A 25,696-nucleotide genomic window follows, 5' to 3' on the forward strand; every position below is an offset into this window, starting at 1 on the left:
CAGCTGGTGGGTGGACATGAACACAACAGCACATGTAAGAAAGACTGTTTCATAAAGGAAACGCACTAATAGAGTGGATACTTCAAGAAAGTATATATCCAGGGCCACACTGGAGCATGATGGCTCCTTCTGCTGACTTCCCAAGTGCTTGCTCTGTAGGAATCGTGACAGGAGGAGCTTCGACACCTACCCCATCTGGGCTCCCTGTTCGCGCCCTTACCCCTGAGCCTTTTGTTTGTTTTCGAAACAGGGTCTTGCTTTGGAGCCCTGGCTGGCCTTGGAACTCACAGTCCTCCTGCTTCAACTTGATGCTGAGACAGCAGGCAAGTGCCCACCATGCCTTGCTGAGGCACAGCATTGGTTCAAGGGCTGGTTCTGGATCTTTGCTTATAAATGTCCCCATTATGACCTCCCAATGAAGAAAGTCACAGAGGGGTCCCTGCTCATGTGGACGTTGACAGATGGAAGTGCTGACTGCTCAGAACCCCACCCCTCTTAGCATCCTGGGGCAGATGGCACAAACATGTGCACACAGCTTGTATTGCAGAGGGGCCAGGTTGCTTTGAGAGACCCAGTGCAGAAATATGCTGGCTCCAGTACAGGCTTAGTTTCGGAGGGTTCTCAATGAGTCTGTGCATTCCCAGTTAGTTCCTTTCTCCCCAGAAACGTCTGCTACTTCCCACATCCCATTTACTCAAGCCAGGTGAGCATCAAAATCTGGAAGAGCTGGGTTTAAGAACAGTGAGTATATACAGACAGCTAAAGCTCATCTTCCTTATGGGAAAGGTTAAGCAGGTTAAGGTTACGCAAAATTCCTATTCTTGGAGTGGATGGAGACAAGAATAGAATCTGCGTCAAATTACATCTCTTTAAAAATTATTTGTAATGTTTTTAATATTATATATGTAGTACATTGAGTGTGTGTGTGTGCGTGTGTACGTGTAAGTGTACATCTGTGCATGTGGAGGTCAGAGAACAATGTGAAAGGTCAATTCTCTCCTTCTACCTTGTGGAGATTGAAGTCAGATTGGCTGAATCATCAGGGCTTGAGATTGTCAGCAAATCAACAGTACTGCTCTGGCTCCTGGTGACATTACTGGGAGGATACCAGTGTGTGTCTGTTGTCATTCTGCTGTTCTAAGGGCAGTTTCTCACTGCTTAGATCAGATCGCTAGTGCCCTTCCCATTCCTCTCCATGAGAGCAGTGGCTACGGAATGAACCCCTCTCCAGTAGCACAATGTGGAAACACATTAGGAATGGGTGACAAACAGCAGCTCTGATGGCTCAGACAACTGACTGGTCCTGCTGGCACATGGGAGAGCTAAGTGGAAGTCCCTGCCTGGCACCGAAACAAACCCTGGTAATGTGGAAAAGTAGCTTAAAACATTCTCCCAAAGCCACTGCAGCCTAAAGATGGCTCTGAGAGAGAGCAGGGTGAGCGAGGCCTGTTTTCCTCAGTAGACCAGACGGAGAACGCAGCAGCCGTCTAATTAGCTCTGACAAGAAGGTGGCCAGCAGTTTAGCTGCCGTGAAAAAACTAATGGATCTCCCACTTAATGTATAGTGTGCCTTGGGATATTAGCTAATTAATTAAGATGATGTATGAGTCATCATGATAAACAAGACATTTTAAAACTAAACATCTAGTTTGAACGCAAAGTTTAAATCTGTTGGAAGCCACATAGCACAGCAACCCTCTCTCAATGTGGTAGTAAATACTGACAGGCTTCTTCCGGTCCAGATGCTCCCAGAAAGGCAGGCGGCTTCCTCCCAGCCCTTTGGTGCAGGGTCTTCACTCTCTTGAACTCTTCAGTTTGGAATGTCCTGGGATGAGACCTCTGATCCCACTCCGGATGATCCAGGCAGGCTCTCTAAACCAGTGGTTCTCAACCTAAGGGTCGTGACCCCTTTGGCAAACCTCTATCTCCAAGTATAATTACAGTACAATTCACAACAGCAGTAAAATTACAGTTGAGGTAGCAACAACAAAGCTTTATGGTTGGGGTCACCGCACTGTGAGGAACTGCGTTAAAGGGTTGTAACATTTATTGAAAAGGTTTGAGAACCACTGCTCTAAACAGAGCCTGTCCCCAAATATCTATTTTCAGCTCCTCTTTTTTTCCTGTCAAAGATGGTGCCTTCTTGCTGGCCCTCACATGGAAGGGACCAGGAGTCTCTCTGTGCCCACACATGTGGGCTCTGTCCTCACCAACCAATCATCTCATGAACCACTTACTGGGATTACAACTTGACTGTGAATTTGAGGGGCACACCACACATCCTTAAGAGCATTGCACACGAATCCAGACGTTGTGTGCCGCCTTCCAAGCTTCCCATCTAGTTGAGACTGGTCTTAATGTGGGATTCTCCTGCTTTAGCCTCCTGAGTTCACTGGGCCTGCCCATTGCATCTTGGATCCCCCCCCCCCCCCCGCCCAGAAGTCTGAATTATCCTTGTATCTGACTGTCCTGGATAATTTATGAGGCTACCGGTCTCTGTAGTTCCCTTGTAGCTGGTCACTTGGTTTCCATTCTTGCCTCAGAAATGACTGTTTATCATTTAGCTACTAGAGGGTAGATTGGACCTGCCTTGTGTGTCTGTAGCCACCTGACCCTGTTTTTCGCCCTTAGCTCATGCCAGCCTCATCCCTTACCTTCTCCTGCCATTCAGCCTTTGCCAGTGCTGCTCCCCTGACTCGAAGTTCAGAGAGGTTCGGGGCAGGAGCCAGAGGCTAAGCTTCAGAGGTGGTAGAAGAGGTGTCTAGCCTCTCTTAGAGCAGCATTGCCCCTCAGTGGGACAGATTATGGGACTCCGTTGAGAGTCAGTTGCAGAGGTGAGAAGTGAGTGCTTCACCAGGACATACATTAGGGTACATTCGGTATGAGGGAGAGTGGCAGAGGGAGGTAGGTGGTGTGGGGGCCAAGCTTCAAAGGCCTCTGAATATAAACATTCCAGACTTACTCCAGGTATTCCAGGAAGCCATGAGGGTGCGAGGATTCTGTGTGTGCTTAGTGCCCCCCCCCCAATAATTCAATGCCATCAAAATGTGGCCAGTTATTTCTGTTTAGTTTTTAAAACTTCCTTCTAAAACCAGTTGTATTAGAGCATATATATCTGTAACCCTGGAACTTGGGATATAAGAGGCAGGAGTTCAAGGCCAGCCTGGGCTACGTGAGATCTGGTTTACAAGCAAACAAAACCCAACAAACAGCCTTCCTTCCAATTCTAGACAGAGCTGAGGAATCCAGGTGGGCTTTGTTCTCCTTCCTGGCCTCAGAGCTAGACAGTAGTCCTGGCAGAATAGCAGCCTTGGGGAGGTCAGATGTCTGTTGCAGCCACAGTAGTTTCTGCCCAGTCCCCATTTATAGTCTCCATTACCAAGAGATCCCTATAGACCAGCCATCTCAAGGGGTCTGGGAGGCAAGGGGCCAATTTGAGGTCTGTGCAACAGGTGAGCTACTCACAGGTCATGCCAGTGTGTAGCTCCCTTCTGTAGCAGCACAGTTGACTCACTGGGGCATCTCCAGCTCTCAGGATTGAGCTCACAGTGGCGGACGGGTGCTCTGCAGAAACAAAGCCTGGACCAGCTATGGAGCCTCACTCCCTGAGACTCATCCACAGGTTGTCTGCCATCCTGGGAGTTGTTTGAGGATTAGGAGATGTGGCTTTTTGGAGAACATGTGTCATGAGGGGAAGGGGTATTAGTGTGGTATCAAAAACCCACACCATTTCCAGTTAGCAACCCTCTCCCTGCTGCCTCTGTGGGTCAGGATATCAGCTTTCGGCCACTCACTGCTCCAGAGCCATGCCAGCCTGCTTGCTGCCCTGCTGCCTGACATGATGACCATGGACTCTTAACTTTCTGGAACTCTGAGCCTCCAAGCTTTCTCAGTCACCTTGGTCGTGGTGTTTTATCACAGCAATAGAATCATAACTAAGACATTCAGTTTCCCCATTTCATTGAAATGATTTAGACAAAGTTGGTGATTCTTGACTATTTAGAGCCTTTTGAGGTGGTGAAAACCATGAACTTCTCTTCCCAGAAAAATACATGAATATGACGTAACACTTTAAGGAAAGAACCCTCCCTTACCTATCCCATGCTCACCACTTCCTTTGTGTACTTTCAGTGACATTGGACCACCCTGCTGTCCATCTATCAATTCTCATCCTTCTTCCTTTCCTTACCTGCTGATTTGATTAGGTGCTGTGCTTCCACAGCATGCCCCTCAGCATGGTAATCAAATGACTTGTGCGTGACATCTGATGCTTAAGCCTCAATCTGAAGCTGGCCATGAGTACGCACAAGTCTCAGAAGAGGATCCTGGTGCTTCTGCGACACACTCCGCTCAAAGGCATTTGCTTGCTGTGTAGGATGTCAGCAGATGACCCAAAAATTTGGCCCATGAGCTCTGCCTCATGCCTGACCTTGACATCTGACCTGTGCTCTGCTCAGCCTTTTGAGCATGTGCAGAACAGGTTCCCCCCCACCCCCTCCCCAATGGAACATTCCCACCAGGCTCTGTGCTTCCTCGTATTGTTGTATTTTCTCCAGGAGGGAAATGACCAGCATCAGACTTTCCTCCCGGCAGACACACACACACACACACACACACACACACAGACACACACACACACACACACACACACACACACAACTGGGTGTCAGCTCCTGAGCACCACCCAAGAGCCCCGTGCTGTTTCTTTGCCCCTGTGGGGGTACCCACACTGGCACCTCCTGCAGGGCTTTTTCTTTCTGAGCCATTCAGTCAGTATCCTGGCAGTGAGAGTGCCCTGTACAACCCTGGCTTAGATTTCTTGTGCATCCTGCAGTTCATGAGGGGAGCTGAGGGGAGGACTCTCCCTAAAATGCTTCGAAGTTTAGGCCACAGTGTTACATTTCTGGTTTATGTTGCTTCCCACAATCAAAATATTCCCATGGCTCAGATATTCGCAGGTGAAGTATTAGTTTAGTTACGTGAGGGGAAGTGAGTTTAGCAGTGCAGCAGCAGCTCTGGGCTCCAAGGGCCAGCTCTTGGGAGAGTAAATCATTTCTTCCAGTTGTAGCCAAGGCTTGTAGTTTGTAGATAATCACAATGAAACCAGCAACAGTAGCTGTTCTTCATTAAGGGCCTGCTATGTGCCAGCACTTTGTAACTTCTTACTTTAGTGCTTTTCGGCCTTTAGAGCTGCCTTTCCAAGGGTGGCTGGGTGACTTGATAGTATACAGTTTACATACATGAGAAAATAAGGTTCAGAGCGATTCCTTGATTCCTGTCTGTGTCACAGTTCACCAGCTCAGAAGTACACTCAGAGCTTTAAGCCAGGCCAGCTGGCCTCCAAAGTCAGTTTCTGCCCCGTCCTCCTTCTCTGGTCAGGAGGAAGTTTTTCCTAGGCAAGGATGATCTCCCACTCCACCCCCCTGCTTCAGCTACCCCCCTGTAGTGTGAAAGAGGTGCACTCCAGGTGCCTTCTGGTGTTTGTGGGACATGGGAAGCAAGGCCTTGGTGGCTGTGAATAGGGCCCTCCACTCTGGTAGCACTGGCTTTTGTTTGCTTTGGTCTTTGAGACAGGGTTTTTCTTGTGTTACAGCTGGCCTGGAACTCACAGTATAGCCTAGGCTGGTGGTCTTGAACTCATGGGGATCCTCCTCTTTCAGCCTGTTAGGTGCTGAAATCACAGGCTGGAGCTACCATGTCCCGCTGTTCTTCAGGTTTTGTCTCTCCTCTCTGAGCATCTCCTGTTGGCTTCCTGCGTGGGAAGTGGCAGGCAGTCTTGACTGACAAGCATATTTACCTTTCGGGATGTTTCTAGGGATACTTTCTCTGACTTGACAATTCAGAGGGGATCCTTAAAAATGGACTATTCTGTTCATCTCCCCTACCCACTGAAGCAGCACAGGTTTGAACATTTGTAACTAGGGTTGTCTCAGAAGCGCTTGAGCTACCAAGTCTACAAGAAAATTGTGCTCTGTGAAAGCTCTGTTTGTTTGCCAGTGTTATCCGTAGATATACTATTTGGATCTTGAGTTCATTTGCTCATGGAAACCCTGCCACCAGAGTAACAGCTCAGAACTAACAAGGCAGAACCTGAGCCCAGCTCTGTACACATTTGCTGTTGTTATTATTTTTTTCTTTTTCTTTTCTTTTTTTTTTTTTTTTCGAGACAGGGTTTCTCTGTAGCTTTGGAGCCTGTCCTGGAACTAGCTCTTGTAGACCAGGCTGGCCTCGAACTCACAGAGATCCGCCTGCCTCTGCCTCCCGAGTGCTGGGATTAAAGGCGTGTGCCACCACTGCCTGGCTGCTGTTATTATTATTGTATATGTAGAGATACATGTGAGTGTGGGCATGCACATGCACCAGTGAGAGAACACACGCCCAGTACATGTGTGACAGCCAAAGGACAACTTTCAGGATTCCTTCCACATGGGTTTCTAGGGGACCACACTCAGGTCATCAGGCTTTTTGAGGCAGGTACTTTCACCTACTGAAGCATCTCACCAGACCCTGATCCCATGCACCGTGTGGATCCATCATAATCAGATCCCCGCACCAGTGACTTTCTAGAGCAGTAGGTGCAGTGGTGATGTAGGTGACACCAGGGCAGAAGCCCTGCATGGGTTCAGGTGGTTTCTGTGTAGTTAGCCTGGTCCAGCGTGGGGACAGGTGGGACTTCTCACTGTTCTCTCCTTCACCTCTCCATCCCACACCTCAGCCATGCCAAGTACAACTTCTGACAGGATCTTGTCCTAGTGGGCAGCTGCATAAGTTATTTGCCAAATGCTAATAAAATAAAACTTTGTCTAAGTGGAAGATGTTAAAAATACAGGATCTAACTAGATCCTCTTAAGTGTGTTGGTTTTGAACATATATTAAACCACACATAGTGTGGAAGAAGCAAGATCAGATGGCATATTTGTAGCTGGGCCTTCCCTGAGGAAAGGTGTTCGGTGTTTAATAGAGACAGATGAAGTTACTCCTGCTCTTGAAAAGGGTCAGGTGTGGCTAGCAGGAGTCAAGCTGGGTTTAAATCAGTCTTGACTGTCGTGCAGCTTTGCTGTGCTGCACAGGCATGCAGTTCCTGCTGTTCGTTTGTCCAGTGTGTGGTTGCACTGTGACGGGGTGTGTGTGTGTGTGTGTGTGTGTCTCAGTGTACAGTGAGGGAAACAGGACCCTCCTGCTTCTCATTTCTGCATCAACCTTGGAAAGATGCACTGGGTATGATTTTGTTTTGCCAAGTTTGGAAGCTCAAGCTGTGATTTTCTGAAATGTGTTCTGTGCGGATGGAGGAAAACACAGCACCTGAGGATCTCTTAGAGCTGTAGTGAGGTCTTGCCCCATTTAGTGAGGTCCTTCTTCTCAGGGCTGGCTGGAGCAGCACCTGGGGGGAAAGAGCGTTAAGCTTTTCTGAGGTTCTGCTTTTGGGTACTGTCTTCAGGCTACTTCAGTTTGCTTCTATGTCATGCCAACCAGTTTCACAGAACATGTCTCCTGTGTGCTACTGACTAACCTGGAGCGCGGGCTTTCCCTTCCGACCTGCTATAGCTTTAGAGTCTGAAGTTAGGAGACAGTTGTGAAGAACATGTACTAAGCTTTCCTAAGTGGATCTAGTGCAAGTGACAGAAGTGGACTGGTGATGAGTCCACTTAGCAGATCAGAAAACTGAGGCTGCTGGCTTTATAGGCAACACCCGTGGCAGAGCTGGGTTTGAAGGTCTGGCTGGGTCCGTTCTTGCCCTGATACCCCTAGCAGCATTTCTAGCCCCTGCTGTGGGGGTTGAAATAAGTTAGACTTGACACTCACCTTGGTTTTTTCTTCCTTTCCCCAGACTTCATGCCCTTGTTTTCTTCCTGCAAACCAGGTGGCATGACACCTTCTCCAAAAAATTGTTCTTCAGATAGAGTCAGGGTTTAGAACTCGGGGTGCATACCCTAAAAGGCTGTGTTAGCATTTTGTTTCCTTGGTGAATGAAGACATCACTTGCATCTGAGTGTTTTGTTTTTCTCTTGGAGACACAGTGTTAATGGGATCAGCCTGTTTCCTCGGACCATGTGGACCATGTCATGGTGCTGAGACCGACCTTAAATAGAAAGTGTGACATAGGGTCTGTGCAAGGTTACTCACTGCACACCCTAGAATGGCCCTTTGTGACTTTCAGCACCTGGGTCACCAATTTCTTCTTCTTCCCCTGGGAAAGCAGCAGCAGCAGCAGCAAGAGGAGAGCAGTCCCCTCTCCAGGCCACTGCTGTACTCGTGAATAGTGAGTGATGTCAAAGGAAGCCGAGGAAAGAGCTGCTGAATGCAGTGATTACTGCAGCCACCAGTGGGGCGGGAACACCCTTCCTTCTAGTTTCCTCCCAGTACCACCAAAGAATTTGAAAGGCAAGAAGCTGAGGCCTTTTAGAGTGACAGAGTTCCTGCTTTCTCCAGAGGGTGTGTCAGCCCTCCTGAGGCTCTGCCTGGGGCTGCTGGGTCCTGCGTGTTATCCCAGGGATGAGTCCCCTTTCAGCCAGTGGCTTGCTTCCTACTCGCCATTCAGTGGAGACGCCTGGGCTGGGGAAGGTGCTGTGATCGGCTGGTTTTCGGGATGGGCAATGCCGTTGAAAGACAGAAACCCCTGAGACAAAGCCATCTGTACCCCTGGAAACAAGGTAAGAAAACTCCCCCCATTTTGTAGGCAGCAAGAGGGTGGTCTTATCCGGGATCCTGGCCCAGCTGAATCAGCCTGGGAAGCTACCTTCCAGATCAGAGCGAACTCAGTTTGTGGCCTTTCTAAGGACTGAAACACATATCTCTTCATAATGACTGGTGTAACTGGTGGGTGGTTCAGCTCAGGAGTTTCTGTGTTGACTTTGTTCAATTTTTAAGCTCTAATCCAAGTCAAGAGTTTTGTTGTCCAGGAGTTGGAGTGTTTTGTGATATTTTTGGTGTAAAGAATGTTGTTAAAAGTTTCTAAGTATGATTTCCCATGCTGTTCACCTGTTTTCCACACCATAAGAGGCAATAACCTCTCTCAACACCAACCCTGACCCTCGGACCGCGGTGTTAGCTCTGAGGGAAGAAAGAATGGGGTCCGTAGTACTGCCACAGTGCCCCAGTAGTACTGCACAGTGCCCCAGTAGTACTGCACAGTGTCCCAGGACCAGTGCGTGACCTTCAGCAGGGACGGGCAGCTCTGTCTCAGACACCTCTTTCAGTAGTGCTAACCCATTAGGCTAGCACCTGGCAGGTGTGCCAGAGGTGGCACTTACAGGACTTGGGGACAGGATCTCACTATTCAGCCTGTGCTGGTCCTGAGTTTGCTGTCTCATCAGGTTGGCCTCAGATTTGGAGTTCTGTTTCGGCCTCCCCAGTGCTGGGATTACAGGTGTGTACCACACCTAGCCATCTTTCCAGGTCTTGCCTAACAGCTGCAGTCATGTGGTTGGCAGTCCCCTGTAACTGTGACTGAGCGTGTTTGTGAACAAAGAAGCAACTGGAAAGAAATGCCTGGGAATGTTAGCAGTATCTGTTGGAACCAGGTTAGAGAAGTTTTCCACTTAATAGGGAAAATAGGTGGGATGTCAGTTTGCTGTCAAGTTCTAGCCTTGCTGAACGTCCCTCATCATTTTTTCTCTTGTCTGCTATTTCTTTGAAGAATACTCCACTGGATCCCAGTTTAACAAGACGGAATAGCAAGTGACTAGGGGCTCGTAGTAGGAACACGTCTTTCTCTCTTGGGTGCTTGGTATTGAATCCAACACTTGGAACTTGCTAAGCAACCCTGAGCTGCATGCACCCTCAGCCCCCGTCCTTACTTTCTTTGGTACTGAGCAGTGTGGGCGAACACTCTTGGTTTCAGATAGTCAAACTGGAGTGTTTAAAGAGCCATGCTTACTGTAATCACCCTGACACAATTCAGCAGAATGATACATTTGATAGTGAAGACTTCCAGATGAGCAGAATAGGGGAAATCTTAACAAGTGCCAGGAACCAGGTGATGGGTTTTGTGGTACACTGTTGAACAGTGCAGCCAGAGGCTTCACCCATGCTAGGCAAGTGCTTTACCACTGAGCTATATCCCCAGCTCTCTTCAGTGTGTTTTTACATGTGAGAAATAAAAGCAAGCACAAACTCACTTAGCTTAACTTGTATAGTTTTTCATTGGAAATAACTGGATTTAAGTACAAAATTACAGAAAGGTTTGAGGTTTGTTTGGCTTTGTTCACTAACTATAGTGAGAGCAGTTTAGGGCCATAGTTGATAGTTCATTCATAGCAAGCAGAGCCACTGTTGAAATGGATTATTAAAAATGCTCCAGGAGGGCTGGAGAGATGGCTCAGTGGTTAAGAGCACTGGCTGCTCTCCAGGAGGACCTGAGTTCAATTCCCAGCAACCACATGGTGGCTCACAGCTATCTGTAATGAGATCTGGCGCCCTCTTCTGGCCTGCAGCCAGACATGCAGATAATAAATAAATTAAAAAAAAATGCTGCAGGATCCCCGGCGGTGACAGCAGGCAGCAGAAATGCTGCAGGTCCCCAAGCAGTGGCAGCGGGCCCTGAGAGCAGCCAGTCACAGGCAGGGATGGCTGCAGGTCCCCGAGCGGTGGCTGGTCCAGGGCAGGGAGACATGAGGTGGTGGCAGTGGGCGAGAGACAGAGACATGGATAGGCAGAGTGAGGCTGGATATTTATTTAGTGGTTATGGAAGGGAGAGGAGAAGGAGAGAAGAGCAGAGAGGGGGAGAGAGGAGAGAGAAGGGAGAAGCTGCCTCTCTGAGAGGGAGACAGAAAAGAGGAACTCAGGCTGGAAGCTGAAGATCAGCCTGTCTCAGCAGACAGGGGAGGGAGTGGGCGTGGCTTGTCTCTTAAAGAGACAGAACAGATCATTACAACTGTGACCCATGCTTTCCAACTTACCTTTTGCTCAGAGGGTGGGTTGGTTTATGTAGGGTGCACCTGGGACCATGCTTGCCCTCTCAAAGCCTGTCTGACCCTGACCTCAGGGCCATTTGCAGCCCTCTTTGAATGAGGTGGTGAGATCCTTCCTGGTAGATGAGTGGTGGGTCCAGGCTACTCATTCGGGGTCTCTGACACACTAGGGAATGGATGAATGAATGGAGAGTACAGTGTCCACAGTGGCTGCCGCTGGGACAGCCCAAGAAGCTCCTGTCACTGTTCCCAGCTTGTTGCCCTGTGATGGCTGGAACTCTGCATAGACATTGCCAGAGCCAGTGATGATGAATCAAGCCTTGTTATGTTCTAGAGGCTATTTTATTTACTTTTTAAAAATTTTATTCATTTATATTTGTTTGATTTTTCAAAACAAAGTTCTCTGTGTAACATCCCTTGCTGTCCTGGAACTCACAATGTAGACCAGGCTGACTTAGAACTCAACAGAGATCCACCTGCCTCTGCCTCCCAAGTTCTGGGATTAAGTGCTGCCAATACTGCCAGCTCTGAAGGCTATTTTAAAAAGTAATCCTATGTGTCCTTCTCATCAGTTTGTTTCCATGTTATGGGCTGGGGAAGTTGGAAAATTGAAGTTGTGTGATGGTGTGGGTGTTCCAGCTCTCTGCTGCTCTGCAGACTCTTCCTTCCTTTTTTTATATTGGCTCTAGGAAGTCTCTCACAGGCAGATGTGCAACAATTGCAAGTTAGTTATTATCTAATTAAAATAGATCGTGCATCACCATGTGGGTGCTGGGGACTGAACCAAGGTCCTCTGGAAAAGCAGCCTAACCACTGAGAAGTCTTTCCACCCTACCCACTCCCTAAGATCGCAGCAGCCAGTGCCACCAGGCTGGTGAATGGAGATGCTAGTGATGTAAGTGTTTGCACACAGTATGGGTGGTAGCCAAGGAAATTAACACCCTCCCAGGAAGGGCTGACTATGAAAAGCTTCTGCTCATAGGCTGACTAAGTGGGGCTTGTTGTGCTGGGAAAGAACCCGGCAGACAGAGGATAGGTGGGGTGGGAGGCTCTACCTCAGCGCAGCAGGGGTGGATTTAGAGATTTGGCTTGTAGCCAGCAGAGGTGTTTAGACGTGTGTGTCCAGTGGAGAGGCATCTGATGCAGCTGGATCTCCACGTGCCGAGTCATAAATGTCCACCCAGAGCACACAAGGGCCAGCGTCTCACTCTGACCACAGGCCCAGCTTCACATTTGTAGGCCTGCTTCATGGTGTCTAAGGGAGATGAGTGATGAGGCCTTTACTGTAGAGCAGTAAATTTTACAAATGCATACCGCTTGCTAGGAATGCTGTTATTAAACATTGCTCACTGGAAAGAACCCTGCATTTACTGGGTCCATGGGCATGGACCTTAGGTCGACTCTCTCCCAGAGCCATCAGCTATGTGAGTTTAGATAGTTCTCTACCAGTGTCCTCCTCTCAGTGAGAGGATATAATCCTTTGGTTTTTCGAGACAGGGTTTCCCTGTAGCTTTAAAGCCTGTCCTGGAACTAGCTCTTGTAGATCAGGCTGGTCTCGAACTCACAGAGATCCACCTGCCTCTGCCTCCTGAATGTTGGGATTAAAGGCGTGCGCTGCCACTGCCTGGCTCATGGTAATACCCTTAAAGGACTCTTTGGGGGTTAATACCAGTGTCCATGTGCCCTGGTCACCATTGTTTATAGTGCAAAACTCCCAGAATATTTCCCCTGTATTACTTACCCAGGAGACTCAATTCTCCCTTACTGGCCACTGTTTTGTTTGTTTCCAGTTACACAGTGGCATGCCTGCAAACTAGGCTATTGGGGTTGAATACTCTAATTTTCCAGTTATTTGGCAGTCAGATACAGAGAATGTACATTTTACTTTAGATGAAAGTCTTACATTATTTGTTATCCCTCCCATCTCCTAGTGTGATGGAGGATGGTCATCTGTCTATGTGTTTCTTTCATTGGTTAATAAAGAAACTGCCTTGGCCCTTTAATAGAACAGAAAATTAGGTAGGCGGAGTAGACAGAACAGAATTGTGGGAGAAAGAAAGGGAGTCAAGCAGACGCTTCAGGCAGTCGCCATGCCTCTCCTCTCTGAGTCGGACGCTGGTTAAGATCCTTTCCGGTAGGCCCACCTTGTGGTGCTACACAGATTACTAAATATGGGTTAAAGCAAGATGTGAAAATTAGCCAATAAGAGGCTAAAATTAATGGGCCAAGCAGTGTTTAAAAAAATACAGTTTCCATGTAATTATTTTGGGTAAAGCTAGCTGGGTGGCGAGAGGCAGCCCGCCGCTCACACCACTACACTAGTGCTGGTGATGGAACAAAGGGTCTTGTGCGTGGTGTGCAGGCAGCCTGCCCCTGAGCCATACCCTCAGCCATGATGCCACATTATTAAGGAAAACAGTGCTAAGATACAGAAGAAAACACAAAGGACAGAAGCTATAGCTGCTACTGTTTTCCAGAGCCCTGTACATACACACGCCCATGTTTTTCTATAGTCACAAGCATGTGTGTGTAATTTCCCCCTTTGATGTCAGGCTTCTGTGTGGCCCCATAGCTACTGTAATGATGGTGGCATGCTACCATGTTAATGTTGCACACTGTGTTAAATGAGCCATCTGCTGTTGAATGCTGACACTGCCGTTTTGGCTCCTGCAGGTGGGCAGCACTGAGGACCAGAGCTGTGTGATGCTGTTGGATGGTTTCCTTACGATAAGTTCCCAGCATCACATTCCCAAGCCGGGAACATAAAAATAGCTTTAAGGATCACACCATGTTGTTTTCTCAAAGGGGGAGGTGTCTGTTAACATCTCACAAGTGAGACGTAAATTCCCCAGTGTCACGAGCACATCAGCATCCAGTGTCCTGTCTGTTTTGAGATTTTCTTAGGAAATGTCAGCTGCACTTGCAGTGCCACAGTGATGGGTTATCCAAGGGAAAGCATGAGAAAGCTGTTGGTCACAATGCTCTTATTCCCCACAGTTCTTTGCTTTGGGCTTTCCTTGGTTGTGTTTAAGTGCCAAGTTTCAGTGAACAAGGATCAAGCTTTATTTAAGGATGTCCACTTGTTGTCATTAACTTTTGTCTTCTGTCTCCCAGAGAGTACTGATTATTAAAAATTATTCTCTTGTGGGAGGTATAGAATGAGCCCAGGAGTACTTGCATGGTTAGTATTGGGCTGGCTGGTGGGCCGCGAGGCAAACAACCCAACTTGTCCTTTTTTCCCAACTGCTCATAAGTGATGAGGCCCCAGCTCCACCGCCACTAAAATAAATAGAGTTGTTGTGGTTGCACACCAGTAATCCATACAGAAGAGTAAGGCTGGAGGACCTTGAGTTGAAGGCCAGCCTGGGCTACATATTGAGACCTGGCCTATAAATACGTCCACAATAAATGGCTGTGGTGTTCTTAATTAGCTTGCTTGAGAGCAGTTTGGAGCAGTACATGCAGCACCTCAGAATGTGAATAAATGTGATGAATGAGGAGGGTCTAAAAGGAGGGGCTTAAAAGCTGAATAGTTATGTGGCATCCTTTTGAAATTGCATGTCTTGGGATAGGAGGGTAAAGGTCTTCTAAAATGGTTACCTAATTTTAACAGTGGGGGAATTAAGGTGGATGTGAAATCCTACATCTTGGATCTTGTCACCACTGTCATAACAGGGCTGGGACAATGTATGCAGTACTGACAGGAAACAGCACATTGCACAGCTTTTTCATATTTACATGTTACATCTATATATATTCTGTAACATGTAAAACATTTACATGTAGAATGTAATGCCTATAAAATACAACCAGTATACAACAGCATGTGTCACATGTACCATATGTAATACAACACAGTAGCATGTATAGCAATGGCCAGTAGCTGGTGGGATGTGGTATTAGGCAATGCCAGTGGCTTCCTGTGTGGCAGATGTGGTACCAAAAGATTGACACGCACAGTGGCTTCCTTTTGTACACAGTTGGCGTATAACTCGAACCGTCCATAAATTGGTTTTTCATTCAGCAGAGATCAGCTATGGGAATGGAAACTATAAGTGTAAAGGGATTTTTCTCATGAGAAGTGTGGGGTGTTGTTTTGGGTGTGGGCAAGAAAAGGGAAGGAAACTTGGCTCTGTCATCAGATAGCTCCAAATTTAGAACATTGTCTGTCCTGAGCCACTGGCTGTTGAATGTGCTTCACCCTGGGAACATGCATAGAATTCATTTTCAGGTTTCGAGACTTTTCCAGCTGTGTCGAGGCTGCTGCTGTTATCTACTGATAGCAACCACCAGCAGCCACCCAGCATCTCCAGTTACTTTCTAAGGATTGCTTGTAAGAAAGGTTACAAAGCTGAGAAGTTTGTCTTGTAGTTTGTCTGTGCTAAGGGTCTGTAAACACAAAGGACCAGGTGGTGTTTTAGAAGAAACAAAGTCCAGACTATTATGTAGGTGTTTACATAAACTTTTAAAAAGAAAACCATTCTCCAGTTACAGGCTATAAACCAGGATCCTGCACAAAAGGTGGCTGGTGGAATTCTGGGTGATAGGCAGCTTACCAACCCCTGGCCTCCAGAGTCTCTTGGTTTGGATGTTTTCTGTGGTCATTGCTCCTCTAGTAGTCAACAACATGTCCCTCACCCACACAGGAAGTTGAAGAATCTTGTGATTTCCAGACTGGAGGGAGAGCATGGCATCATACAGAGCGTCCACCATTGTAGATGAAATGGCTGTGCCTTCTGCTGTCCAGCTGGCCCCACACATCCAAGCTATAATCAGGAGAGGAGGCTCTGGAGCCTTGTCCAGACCAGAGGCTTTGGTGTTCCCATTGCCATTGAATAGGCTGTGGCACTAAGTATAGTGGGATCATCCTCCCAGGCAAGTGAGTTCTAGCCAAAGTAAAATGTTTCCAGTGGGAGAAAAAGAGTCAGTTTCATTATTCCCATTTCAGATGGATAGTCATCCATTGAATGTGCCACAGGCACTGTTCTAGGCTCACAGGATGACTAATGAACACACAAATCAATGCTGCCCCCTGGAGTCTACAAGTTGGTACACAAACCAGTGCCATGGATGGCAGGTGTCCTGTACGTGGCAGAGAAGGGCAGGGGATGTTCAGTGTTCAGGATTCTTAGTTCTACGTAGGAGGGAGAAGGTGGATGCCCAAGTGTTGCAAATACCCATACTAGAATGCTCTAGAAGAAACAACCTGAGGACCTTGAACTGGGAGCCCAGGAGCATCCTGGATAAGCTAGACTGGAGAGTGACAGCATGTGAGCATGTGGGGCCAATCGAGACAACTGCAGAAAGGATGTGGGGAGATCTTTTGGGTATGGAGAGTTTGGGCTGGGATTTGGAAGAGGGAGGAAAGCCAGGATAACTGCAGCGTTTCTGACCTGCACATCTGCAGGGCTGCTGCAGCAGATAGCCTGAAGAGGCCAGCGGAGCAGACTGGACTGGTGGAAACTGAGCTGAGTTTGGGATGTGTGTGAGAAATCTAGAAGGGAGCCCTTAGGTTGTTGAATATAAGAATGTGGGAAGACTGGCAGTGAATCCCTGCACTTGGTAGGCAGAGGCAGGCAGATATCTGAGTTCAAGGCCAGCCTGGTCTACAGAGCGAGTTCCGGGACAACCAGGACTGTTACTCAGAGAAATCTTGTCTTGTAAAACAAACAAAAGAATGTGGGGGTACATACAGACCTGAGTTCAAATCCCAAGCACCCATATAAAAAACCAGGTATGGATATGCTCACACTAGCTATCCCAGCATTGTGGGGACCAGTGATAGGATGATTACTTGGTTTTGCCAGCTGTCACTGTAGCTCCAAGTTCAGTGAGAGCCCCATCTCAAGGAAATAAGGCAGAGAATGATAGAGTAGGACACCTGGCCTCCTTCTCTGACTTCTGCAAGCGTTTCCATATATGCACATAGGCTACATAGCACAGGCACACACATGCACGTACACACACACTTAGTCAAAAATGAAGAACGTAGGTTCAGAAAAGAGTTGCTTTTTGAAAGTTGTCACCATAAAGATAGGCAAGCTTATCTGCAAATTAAGTTGGAGGTGGAGGCCGAGATAAGAACTCCAAAGCCTCCAGCATTCGAAAGGGTGGAAGAGAACAAATAGAAAAGAAAGGCCTCCTTGGAAGCAAGGGCCAAAGTGGGAGGCAGGCAGGGTGCCCTGGAAGCCCGGTTTGGAAAGTGCTGCTGTGGAGAGAGGGTGCTGAGGAGCCAGGTGGTGCTGAGTTGGATCCTAGGACCTAAGGACTGAGACCTGAGTGCAGGACCTGGCACTTAGCAGTCACTGGGCCTTTCCAGGCAGCTCCAGTGGAATTTGAAGATAGGCAAACAAAGGGAGTCACAGCAAGGAAGTGGCCACTAGGAACATGCACAGTGTTTCCAACTTTGCTGCACAGAGCAGAGACCTGAGATAGCAGTCATTGAGGTGGCCCAAGGGACATCCTCCTAAAGTGAGATAGATGATAGTGTGAGCTCTGCAGTAGAAAAGAAAAGATAGGTGGTGAAGAGGAGCATTGCTGGGTGTAGGAGCTGCTAATCGTAGCTTCGCCACACTCAACCATTCCCCAAGGCACCTGTTGCTGGCAGTCTCCTTTTGCTTACTGAGCTGAAATATAGCTAGTATCTAGTTTGTGTTTCTGCAGCTGGTAGTTTAGGCTGCACTGCTGGCTCTTGTCCCTCAAGTACCTGCAGACAGCTGCCAGAGTCCTCTCTGTGTCTCCAGCCAGTCACCTAGTAGTGGCAGACTTCCCAGGGAATGGAAGGAAAAGAAAAGGGAGCAATTCTGGCTCCTGATAGGAGATTGTAAAATCATCTTGCCAAGATGTGTGGGTGCAAGGATGGGAATGCTTTGGCTCACTTCTGCATACAGTATGCCACTGTTCCCTGGGGTCTGTGCTGTTGCATTGAGCCTTACTGGAACTCTCAGTAGTAGACTTACACAGTGTTAGCCCAGGTAAGAACGTGGTCTCCAAGCTTAAGATTACAGGATGGTGGGTGGCAGAGTCAGGGCCCACACCTGGTCTCCAATGTCTGAATACTTTATTTCCCTATCTCACCTTCCCATGGTGTCAGTCTCTCTCCTTTTGAGCAGGCGAACGATGGTTTGTTAGTTGTCCCATCAAGAGCATTGATCTGGAGTGGGGATTGTCTTGCTGTGTTCTGCCTGTTAAACTACGTATGAATGGACAGCTCAGGGTCACTGTGACAGGTTTAATTAGGGCTTTATTCCTATTTCTGCTCTCAGGTATTCCTTCACGATTCCTCTGTCAGCTGAGTATCCCAGATAGCCACACACAGCCTCCTTGAGCTTCCTTGCCCACAAGCCTCCTGATGGCTGTTACCCTGCCTCGCCCTTGTGCCCTGTCTTTCTGCCCTGGCATGGAACCACTTGGCCAGTAGTCTGGGATTAATCTTCTCTGCTCAGGCCCTCCTCTTCTAAAACTTGTGTGATTGGCCCTTTTCTGCTCAGCACATTGGGCTTCAGACTTCCCAAGGACAGAATCCAAAAGGTAGGGTTGTATGTAGTGGCATCCGGGAACTTGGGCTCCATCCCTGCAAGTGTATCCTTGAGCCAGTCATTTCCCCTCAGCTTCCTGAAGGTAAAAAGAATATGCTCATGGAGCTGTGCCATAGGCCACTCAGTGCGCCTGAGGGCTGTTGCAGTTGTCACACGTCATCCAGCCTAGGGCTGTTGTCTTGCAGTGGCTATGCTGTGCCTGTATCCTGACTTCTGCCTCTCACAGCCCTTCAGTTTCCTCTGTGCCCAGATGATGCCCACCACTTAGAGCAGCAGCTCATCCCATTAGGAAAGCGGCTGGGGAGATGGCTGGGTAGGGCTGGCTCTGCAGTCTCTGAGGAGATGACATTTGATTGGAAAGCAGAGATCTCCATGCAAACATGTCAAATACTCTCTTTGGACTGAGGGAGACTATCAGTAAGTCTAGCCTGTGTGGGGAGCTAAAGAGCTTTGACCCCTTGGAAGGAGTTGAACCTTCCCTGGAGGAGAGCCAGGGACTAGGTCCTGAGGGAGCTCTGCTCTGGCCTGCCCTGCTGAGACAGCTGATGCTGGAGTGAGAGGTAGTCTTCTTCTGTTGTCACTTGCAGTCACAGCGAGTAGTCCCCTGCTGCACACTTATGTGGAACCTTGAGATCACTTTGTCAGCCTGGCTTTGTGCATCTGTAGAAACCGCTGACGTCACCCTAGGAGTGTGAGGCAGAGTGTGTGAGCCAGTGCCCATCAGTGGTCATCCTGGGGTCAGCTGCGATTATGGTCTCTGTGTAGGCTTGTAAGTCACTGGCCAGTGGGTCCTCATCTAGCACTTTTACCATGGCTCCTTACCCGGTTTATATTATCAGACACCTCTCAGGGCAGTGGCCGTTGCTATTTCCTTTCTGCCCAGTCTGTCGGGAACTGTGCACTGCTTGGTGTCTTTAGTTTAAAGCTGCAGTTTGCAGCCTGCTGTTGGCTGAGCTGCGTGCTTAGGATCCAGGGCTCAATTGGAGTTACAGTCCCCCCGTTAAGTGTCTGGAGCCATCTGTGACAGGCAATTCACAGAATTGTCAGGCAAGGGGTCTCTGTTACATATGCTTTATTCTTTTTATATCCCCATGAAATGTAAATATCTAAGCAGCCACGGTGATGCACATGGGAGCAGAGGCAGTAGAACTGTAAGTTGGAAGCTAGCCTAGGCTATATAAAAACCTTTTTTGGGGGCCGGGGGTTCAAGACAGGGTTTCTCTGTGACTGTCCTGACTATCCTGGAATTCACTCTGTAGACCAGGCTGGCCTTGAACTCACAGGGATCTACCTGCCTCTGCCTCCTGAGTGCTGGGATTAAATACGTGCCCCACCACCACCCTGCTTGTAAAAACCTTTTTATTAGATCTGAATCTTTTAAAAACAAACAAACTTTGATCTGCACGAGCCGATTGTCACCATGATGGCCCTGCACTGTGTCTCTGGTCTTCATATCCAGCTGGAGTACCCTTCTGCTCTGGATCAGCGTGGTCCCTGTTTGACCTCTGCCTTCCTTCTCTTCTGAATACTGTCTTTTGGGCTGAGAGATTCCTCATGCTGCAGGCATCTGAAGCTTCCTGCCAAACACACGTGGGTGAGCGGAGCTACTGCTCCTGCCCTCCTTTCTCACAGATTCCTGGGAGCCTGAGTCAGCCAGAGGCAACAACTGACCTAAAGGAAATCCTCCTGCCTCTGAGACAGTTACAACCTCCTGAGCAGTGAGTGCTGGAGAATGATGGTTTGTCTGAGAGTGTAGTTTTTGCTGTAGTTTCAATGTGAAATGTCTGTGCAAGTCTGTTACACATGGGATGCAATGGGGAGTTGGTCAAGTTCTGTACTTCATCCACACTGTAAACCTCAGCAAGGTCAGGATCTGGGCTCCAAGGCCTGGATTGATGAACTTGCTCTCAACCCCTTCTGAGCTCTGTTGGTAGGCATTGGGGCACTTAGCTGTAATACAGAGCAGTGCTCACCATCTATGAGACATGGGAACTCTACACCAGCACCGACCAGCTCCGGGTGGCCTTGTTTTTCTCTAGTCTGACCTTGCTGGCTCATCCCAGGGCAGTAGCCATTGACCTGTGTAGTGGCTTCAGGAAGATGAGCCAGACCAATTGGTTCTAGGTCAGGAGTTTGAAAGAGGCATTGTGATCCTTGTTGAACATCTGAGTTGAAGACTACTGTAGGATAGGAGCCAGGGATGCCTTCAAGTCAAGACAGTAGTATTCATACAGTGTAGTTTCATGTGTTTATATGACAAATGTTGACTGTGTACCTGCTACATACCAGAGGTAGCTGTCAGACATTACACTTCTAGAATGGCAACCTAAACAGTAAGCATTATTTATTAGACATACACATAAAATATAAGAGAAGGCAGTAAGTACCATGTACATCAGGGGTTCCAGGGTGAGGGGCAGGTTAGAGAGTTAAATAGGGTAATGAGGGCCTCACTGAGAAGGAATACTTTGTATAGTCAGTCTTGGAGGAACTGAGGGAACTGGCTAAGTGGACTTCTACTATGCAACATTCAAGGCAGAAGGATGAGGGAAATTTTCTAAGGAATGGCAGGGAGGTGGGTGTTGTGGGTTCAGAGTGACAAGATCTTATTGGCTTTGAAGGATATGCAAAGGCTTCTACACATGCCATAAGAGACAGGGTGGTGTTGCAGGATTGAAAAGTAGTGAATCTTTTTCTTTCTTTGCAGTACTAGAGCTAGAGCTCTGTACCTTGCAAATGTCAATGAACTACAACCCAGTTTTAACACTTTAAGGGACATACCCTTCTTGTATTGAGAATACAGTGGGGTCGGGTCAGCTAGAACCGTTTAGCTGATAGAGTGACACAGACTGGAAAGAGATGCTGGGAATGTGGATGGATCTAACATGACTTGGAAGTTAGAGCCAACAGTGTTTCCTGATGGATTGAATGTGGGCGTGAAGAGAAAAAGAAGAACCAAGGATGGATGAGGCTCCTAACCTGCATACAGTACAAGGGTACAACTGCCATGGACTCAGGTTGGGAGGAGACAGCATGTCACCTTTGTCCTGATCCATTGGGAGTACCTGTAAGATGTCCCATATATACGCAGACAGTCAGTTACATGAGATCTGGGTCAGAGGTGTGATCAAGAAATATTGGCATAGACTATCTTTAGAGTCAAAGAATAAGCGAACTCCTCCGGAGGAGTCTCCAACATAGGTAGAGCCTAGGACAGAGCCAACTAGAGCGAGTGAGGTGGGCCCTGAATTGAAGCCCACAGCTTCTTTCTGGCCTTTCCTGCCTTCTGCTGGGTACCTCTCCTTGGTCGCAGAGACTCCTTACATTCTTCCAGTCTTCATTTTTTTTGTTAAGCAAGGACCTTGGGTTTCCATTCCTTGCTACCAAAGTAGCCATGGCTAGAGCAGTGGTATCTTCTGACTTTGCAGGCAGGAGGTGACCAGTGTTTTCCTGGTTTGTTCTAGGTAGCCTAGCAAGAACTGTTCCAAAGTCAGTTTGGTATTTTGCTCAAGTGGAACTCACTACCCTTTTTATGAGCTGTTGCTGGCCTCACACTGGCTCAGTGTTTGGTGTAACTTGTGTTTTAGATGGTTCCAGACATGGGAGATTGGATAGGGCTCCATCATGAGATATAGTGCAGTGACAGAAAGTGAGGCACCAAGTGGGTAGTTGATTAATTCAGTTCCTCGTTTCATTCACTCAGCACACCTTTGAGCACCTGGTAAAGGACAGTACACAGAATCAACTGTCTGCCTGTTTTATCAGATGCTCTGGGCATGGCACACGGCTGGTGTCCTGATGCATAGAACAATCACTGTGATTCGCGGTTTCCATAGATGCTCTAGGGCTGCAGCTCTCAACCTGATCCTTTCACAGAGATCTGAGCCCATCAGAGAAACAGATCTTTATATCACTGTTCATAACAGAGGCAAAATTACAGTTAAGAAGTAGCAATAAAAATAATTTTCTGATTGTGGGGTCCCTACAACATGAGGACCTGCATTAAAGGGTCGCAGCATTAGGAAGGTTGAGGAAGACTGCTCTAGGGTCTTAGGGATCCCAGGTTGAGAAGTGGAAATAGCTGGGTAGGTACATAATTACAGACCATTCGACACCATGAAAGATCAGAGCTGAGATCTGAAGACCAAGTCAGAGTTAACTAGGTGAAGGTTCAGGTGGGCCCCTGGGGAGGAGGAGGTGACACTTGTAGGAAAAGGAAACCGTGGGCGTAGGCCTTGTGAGGTGGAAGTGTGGGTGGCTGAGTGGTGACTTGTCATCCGCTCCTCTTGACACTGCCCTGAGCAGTCTTAAAATGGTTTAAGTGGCACGCGTGCCTAAGAGATTGATTGAGCAGTCGGGTTGGTTTGAAGAGACGACACAAGCATCCGGGATGGGAGAAAGCACTGGAGAGGCACTCCTGGAATTCTCAGGTTGGATTACATTGCAGACAATTCATGATGGGGGCAGTGGGGCAGAGCTCCTGGATGTGTTGGAGGTAAATAGAAGCCGGATGAAGGTAGGTAGATTGGTGCTCGAACAGGGCTTACGGGAGAGGAAGGGGGGCTTTGGCCCAAGACTTCTGGTGTGCATGGACAGTGACAGTAGGATGGCTGCTGCTGTCTGATCATCCACCAACACTTCCATTTCTGTTCTCAAACTGCTGTCTGTAGGTATTCATACGCGTGAAGTAACAGTTCCTCCCCAGAGCTCTTCGCTTGTGGAGCTTGGGTTTTTAGTGGGAGTGGCTTGATCAGACAGTGTGTCCAATCCACCTAGAAAGCTGTCTGTCTTGCTGGCACTGTGTCTCTGTACATCCTTCCAGCAGCTCTGCCTCCACGAGAGAACTGCATAGACCAACTAAGGAGTGAGGCGCTTCCCTATGGCTCGTTTTTCTTTCTTTTCATGGGCAATTGGGCTCCTAATGAGAATGTTCTCATTAGGAGGTCACTCCATCCATGAGTGGCTCGTGTGATTTACCAAACTGCCCTGCCAGGTGTCCTCATTCGGTTTAACTAACACTTGCTCTGAGCAGTCCACAGGGTGTTGTCATCAAGCTCTTGGGACCCATGTATATGCACCGTCAAGGCTGAGAAGTTAATTTTCTACTTAAGTGAAAATTAATTGTCAGACGTGGTGATGAAGCATCCTGGAGAGTGTGTGTGGTGTGGAGAGAGATGGTGGTTTCTGACTTGGCACTGTTTCCTGGTGATATGTAAACCAGTCACAAACCTAGGGACTGGGTCCGTGTTAAGTAATGAGGTCCCCCAGAGGACAGTTGTAGCAGTGGCTGTCGTGCTTCTTCCAGTTAAGAAAAAACTGAGGATGCCTTGCTCTTTCAGACATGGTTAGTTTTGACGAGTCTTGTGTGGAGAAGGGGTGAATGGCATTCATGCATGTTACTCTATTGGCTACTCAGAGCAATTACTGGCAGATTATTCATCAAATCCCTCATCCATGTTTGCCTTCTCAAATTTCCCAGTGCTGCTGAGAAATCAGAGGCCAGCAGTGATTTAATTAACATATTTAACAGATTGTGTGGGTAGTGCCATCCCTGGGTTGGTGTCCTGGGATCTATAAGAAGACTGAGCAAGCCACGAGGAGCAAGCCATGAGGAGCAAACCAGTAAGCAGCACCCCTCCATGGCCTCTGTATCAGCCCCTGCCTCCAGGTTCCTGCCTGCTTGAGTTCTCCTCCTGTCTTCATCCAATGATGAACAAGATGTGGAGGTGTAAGCCACATAAACCCGCTCCTCCCCAGTTTGCTTTCAGTCATGATGTTTTGCCACAGCCACAATAACCCTAAGACACCTGGTCTAGGAGGCCAGACGGTCTGAAGAGGAAAAGAATGATCTGAGCCAGGCATAGTCAGATGGACTAGATGTCGACTTGACAGTGACTGCAGGGCAGATTTGGCAGCTCTTAATATAGACAGCCAGGGATATATATAGTAAAGTGTATTCTACCTAGGTGGGCTGGGTCCAAATAAAGGTACCCAGCAACAGTGATGTGTGATCAGAGTCACCCTCCAATACCAGTTGACCAGTAAAGCTGGTCTGTTTCTTCAGAGCAGGGATTGCAAACTGCATGCCAAAACCTAATTGGCTACCTCGTTTTGTAAATACGTTTTTATTGAAACCCAGTACATGTGTCCATGCTGCTTTCTCCCTTGCTTAGTCAATCTGAGTCGCTATACTGTGTGGCTCTCAGAGCCAACAGTAATTGTTGCCCTGCCCTTTTAGGGAACCACTTAGAGTAAGTGAAAGCAGTGTCTTATATTTAGGCACCAGGAGGTAGGAAAACGGTTTGTAACCACCAGAATCTTGCCCAGATGAGAGGCCTTCACACCACAGGATGCTTAAAGGACAAGGGATGTTTTCTATTTCTCCTTTCTGACTCTTAGCTGGGGTCCGACTCAAGACTGATTTCTGAGTACTGTCCCTCCCCGCCCATCTTTCCCTGTCTCATTGGTCCAAGTACATACCACTGACCTTGAGTTTAGTGGGGTCCACCATGTCTTCTCTATGTTTCTTCACAGAGGGGCCGCAGAAAAGAGCAAAGTCCAGGTACTAGCAGACTAATGGTGGGTTCCAATGCTAATATGGCCCAGTGGTTTCAGGAGACAGCGGGGACGAAAGGGGTTATCATTTTGGCAACCAACCATATCAAGCCCAGAGTAGCTCTGTTTGGCTCCCATGTGACCCACAACTCTGTCTGACAGTGCCATCTAGGACACAGGAGCCACCTTGTTCATAAAAGAAAACTTCATCTGTGGGCTTTGTTTACATTAATATAGATTTGATTTGATGGTGATAAAGAGGCCAGAAGCATGTGGCTCTGTGGTCCCCATTTTCTGATGGTCAAGTGTGCTGAGGGCAATGAGATGTCACTCTTAGATTATCAGAGACTACCTCACATAGACCTGCTCTGGAGCCTCTAGCTCCCTGGCTTTGAAGAAGGGTCCAGTCTAGACCCAAAAACTGATGCCCCAATTCCATAGGTGCAGAACGGAGATGGCTTCATTCCACACTAAAGGTTTCTTAGCTGGGCTAAAAATCGAATTGACATAGAACCGATTAACAGAAGAAGCCTGTGTCTAATTGCATGGTCACAGGAGCCCCGAGACTGTGAGGCTCCCAGAGAGTGATTACTTCTTACAAAGCAGCTGAACTCAGAAAGGACCTGGAGCTTGAAGCTTCTCTGTGATGGGAATGGCAGGTGGCAGAGGACACAGGATCCAGAGGAAGGAACT

General features: G+C 48.0%; 1 protein-coding gene across 7 annotated transcripts in view; it reads left to right on the forward strand.

The window, feature by feature from the left end:
• Rapgef1 (Rap guanine nucleotide exchange factor 1) overlaps positions 1-25,696 on the forward strand; it is a 119,725-nt gene that overhangs the window by 14,096 nt on the left and 79,933 nt on the right. For 2 of the 7 annotated variants that reach the window (XM_038336238.1, XM_038336241.1), the window contains exon 1: positions 8,430-8,651. The exons of 4 other annotated variants lie outside the window; for them this stretch is intronic. In XM_038336238.1, the coding sequence (XP_038192166.1) occupies positions 8,588-8,651 (64 nt within the window). In that variant the 5' untranslated portion in view covers positions 8,430-8,587. Of the gene's footprint in view, positions 1-8,429; positions 8,652-22,823; positions 22,879-25,696 lie in introns of those variants that run through there. One more of the 7 variants, XM_038336240.1, reaches the window with a different exon arrangement.

The sequence above is a fragment of the Arvicola amphibius genome, chromosome 7, assembly GCF_903992535.2.
Source record: "Arvicola amphibius chromosome 7, mArvAmp1.2, whole genome shotgun sequence".
NCBI lineage: Eukaryota > Metazoa > Chordata > Mammalia > Rodentia > Cricetidae > Arvicola > Arvicola amphibius.